This window comes from Micropterus dolomieu, linkage group LG15, assembly GCF_021292245.1.
Source record: "Micropterus dolomieu isolate WLL.071019.BEF.003 ecotype Adirondacks linkage group LG15, ASM2129224v1, whole genome shotgun sequence".
NCBI classification, from domain to species: domain Eukaryota; kingdom Metazoa; phylum Chordata; class Actinopteri; order Centrarchiformes; family Centrarchidae; genus Micropterus; species Micropterus dolomieu.
In genome coordinates, this window is record NC_060164.1 from 1,997,115 (window position 1) to 1,998,263 (window position 1,149).

General features: G+C 59.8%; 1 protein-coding gene across 1 annotated transcript in view; it reads right to left on the reverse strand.

Moving 5' to 3' along the window:
* Positions 1-334, reverse strand: part of LOC123983956 (regulating synaptic membrane exocytosis protein 1-like) — a 103,395-nt gene extending 103,061 nt beyond the window's left edge. Inside the window, exon 1 of the mRNA XM_046070444.1 lies at positions 177-334. Within this exon, the coding sequence (XP_045926400.1) occupies positions 177-232 (56 nt within the window). The 5' untranslated portion in view covers positions 233-334. The remainder of the gene's footprint in view (positions 1-176) is intronic.
* Positions 335-1,149: the final 815 nt, after the last annotated feature.

The following is a 1,149-nucleotide window of genomic DNA, read 5'->3' on the forward strand; positions in this document are numbered from 1 at the left end:
CTTATTTGATGGTGGGTCTCCGACATTGACAGAGTTGTGTTAAGAAAATAGGTTCTCAGAGAGAGAGAGAGGCTTACTGTTTTATTTTTAATATATTTTTATTTCACACACACACACACACACACACACACTCTCCCTCACTCTCTCTCTCTATCTTTCTCCTCTCTATCTCTTACTTTAACATGGCCTCCTCCTTCGCCTCCTCCTCCCGTTGCCGAGCCAGCACAGCCATGATGATCTTCCTCTCATCCTCCGTCAGATGGCTCAGGTCCGGCTCCGGGATGGTCGGGGCCACGGGTGGGCGCGGGCCGCCCCGAGGGCCCACCGAGGCGAACATCTTCCCCACCACCACCACCACCTTCCCTCCCTCCTCCTCCCCCTCCTCCTCCTCCTCTTCCTCCTCCTCGCCTCGGTCGGGATCACGGATGGGAAACCCGCTGGCGGAGCCCACGGATCACGACATGGCCCACAGAAAAAGCGGCGGTTGGAGCGACTGATGCGGAGTTCCCATGGCGGTGGCGGGGGGCACCCAGGGCGGCGGCGGCGGCAGCAGCAGCAGCAGCAGTGTCGGTGCTAGCTCCGGTAGTAGTAGCAGCGGTGACGGTGGTGGTGGTAGCGCTTCGGTTCCCGGTTGCCGTTATCAGCCTCTCCTTCACCCTCTTGCTGCTCCGCTGTCTTCTCCCCCCACCCCCCTCCCACCGCCCGCCCGCCCTCCTCTCCCCACCGCCACCTCCGTTTTACGGGGAGCCCATATCTCCGGCGGTCGGTCGGGTCGGTGACACACGGGAGGGGGATCTCGTTTCCTTCCTTCAGGCCAGGCAGAGAGGGGGGTCCCCTGAAGGCGGCTCTCTGCTCGGTCCGGTGGGCTGGCTATGTGACGAGGCGGCGACTTCTTGTTTTCCAGCGCCGCCGCTGATGCTGATGCTGCTGTCAGGGAGACGGAACCGTCAATGGGACCGCAGCCCCTCAAGCGCGTTCACTTCTCTTGCTGCGGGAGCGCGCAGCCCTCATTTGAGAATGGGGGCTCCACTCACCGTTAAGATGCGCGCTCACGTCAGCCGATAACACACATAAGAAATAAAGGGTTCCTCAAGGGTGCATTGTGGGTTTAGTATGACCATAACAACTCACGTTATTGGAATAATATAA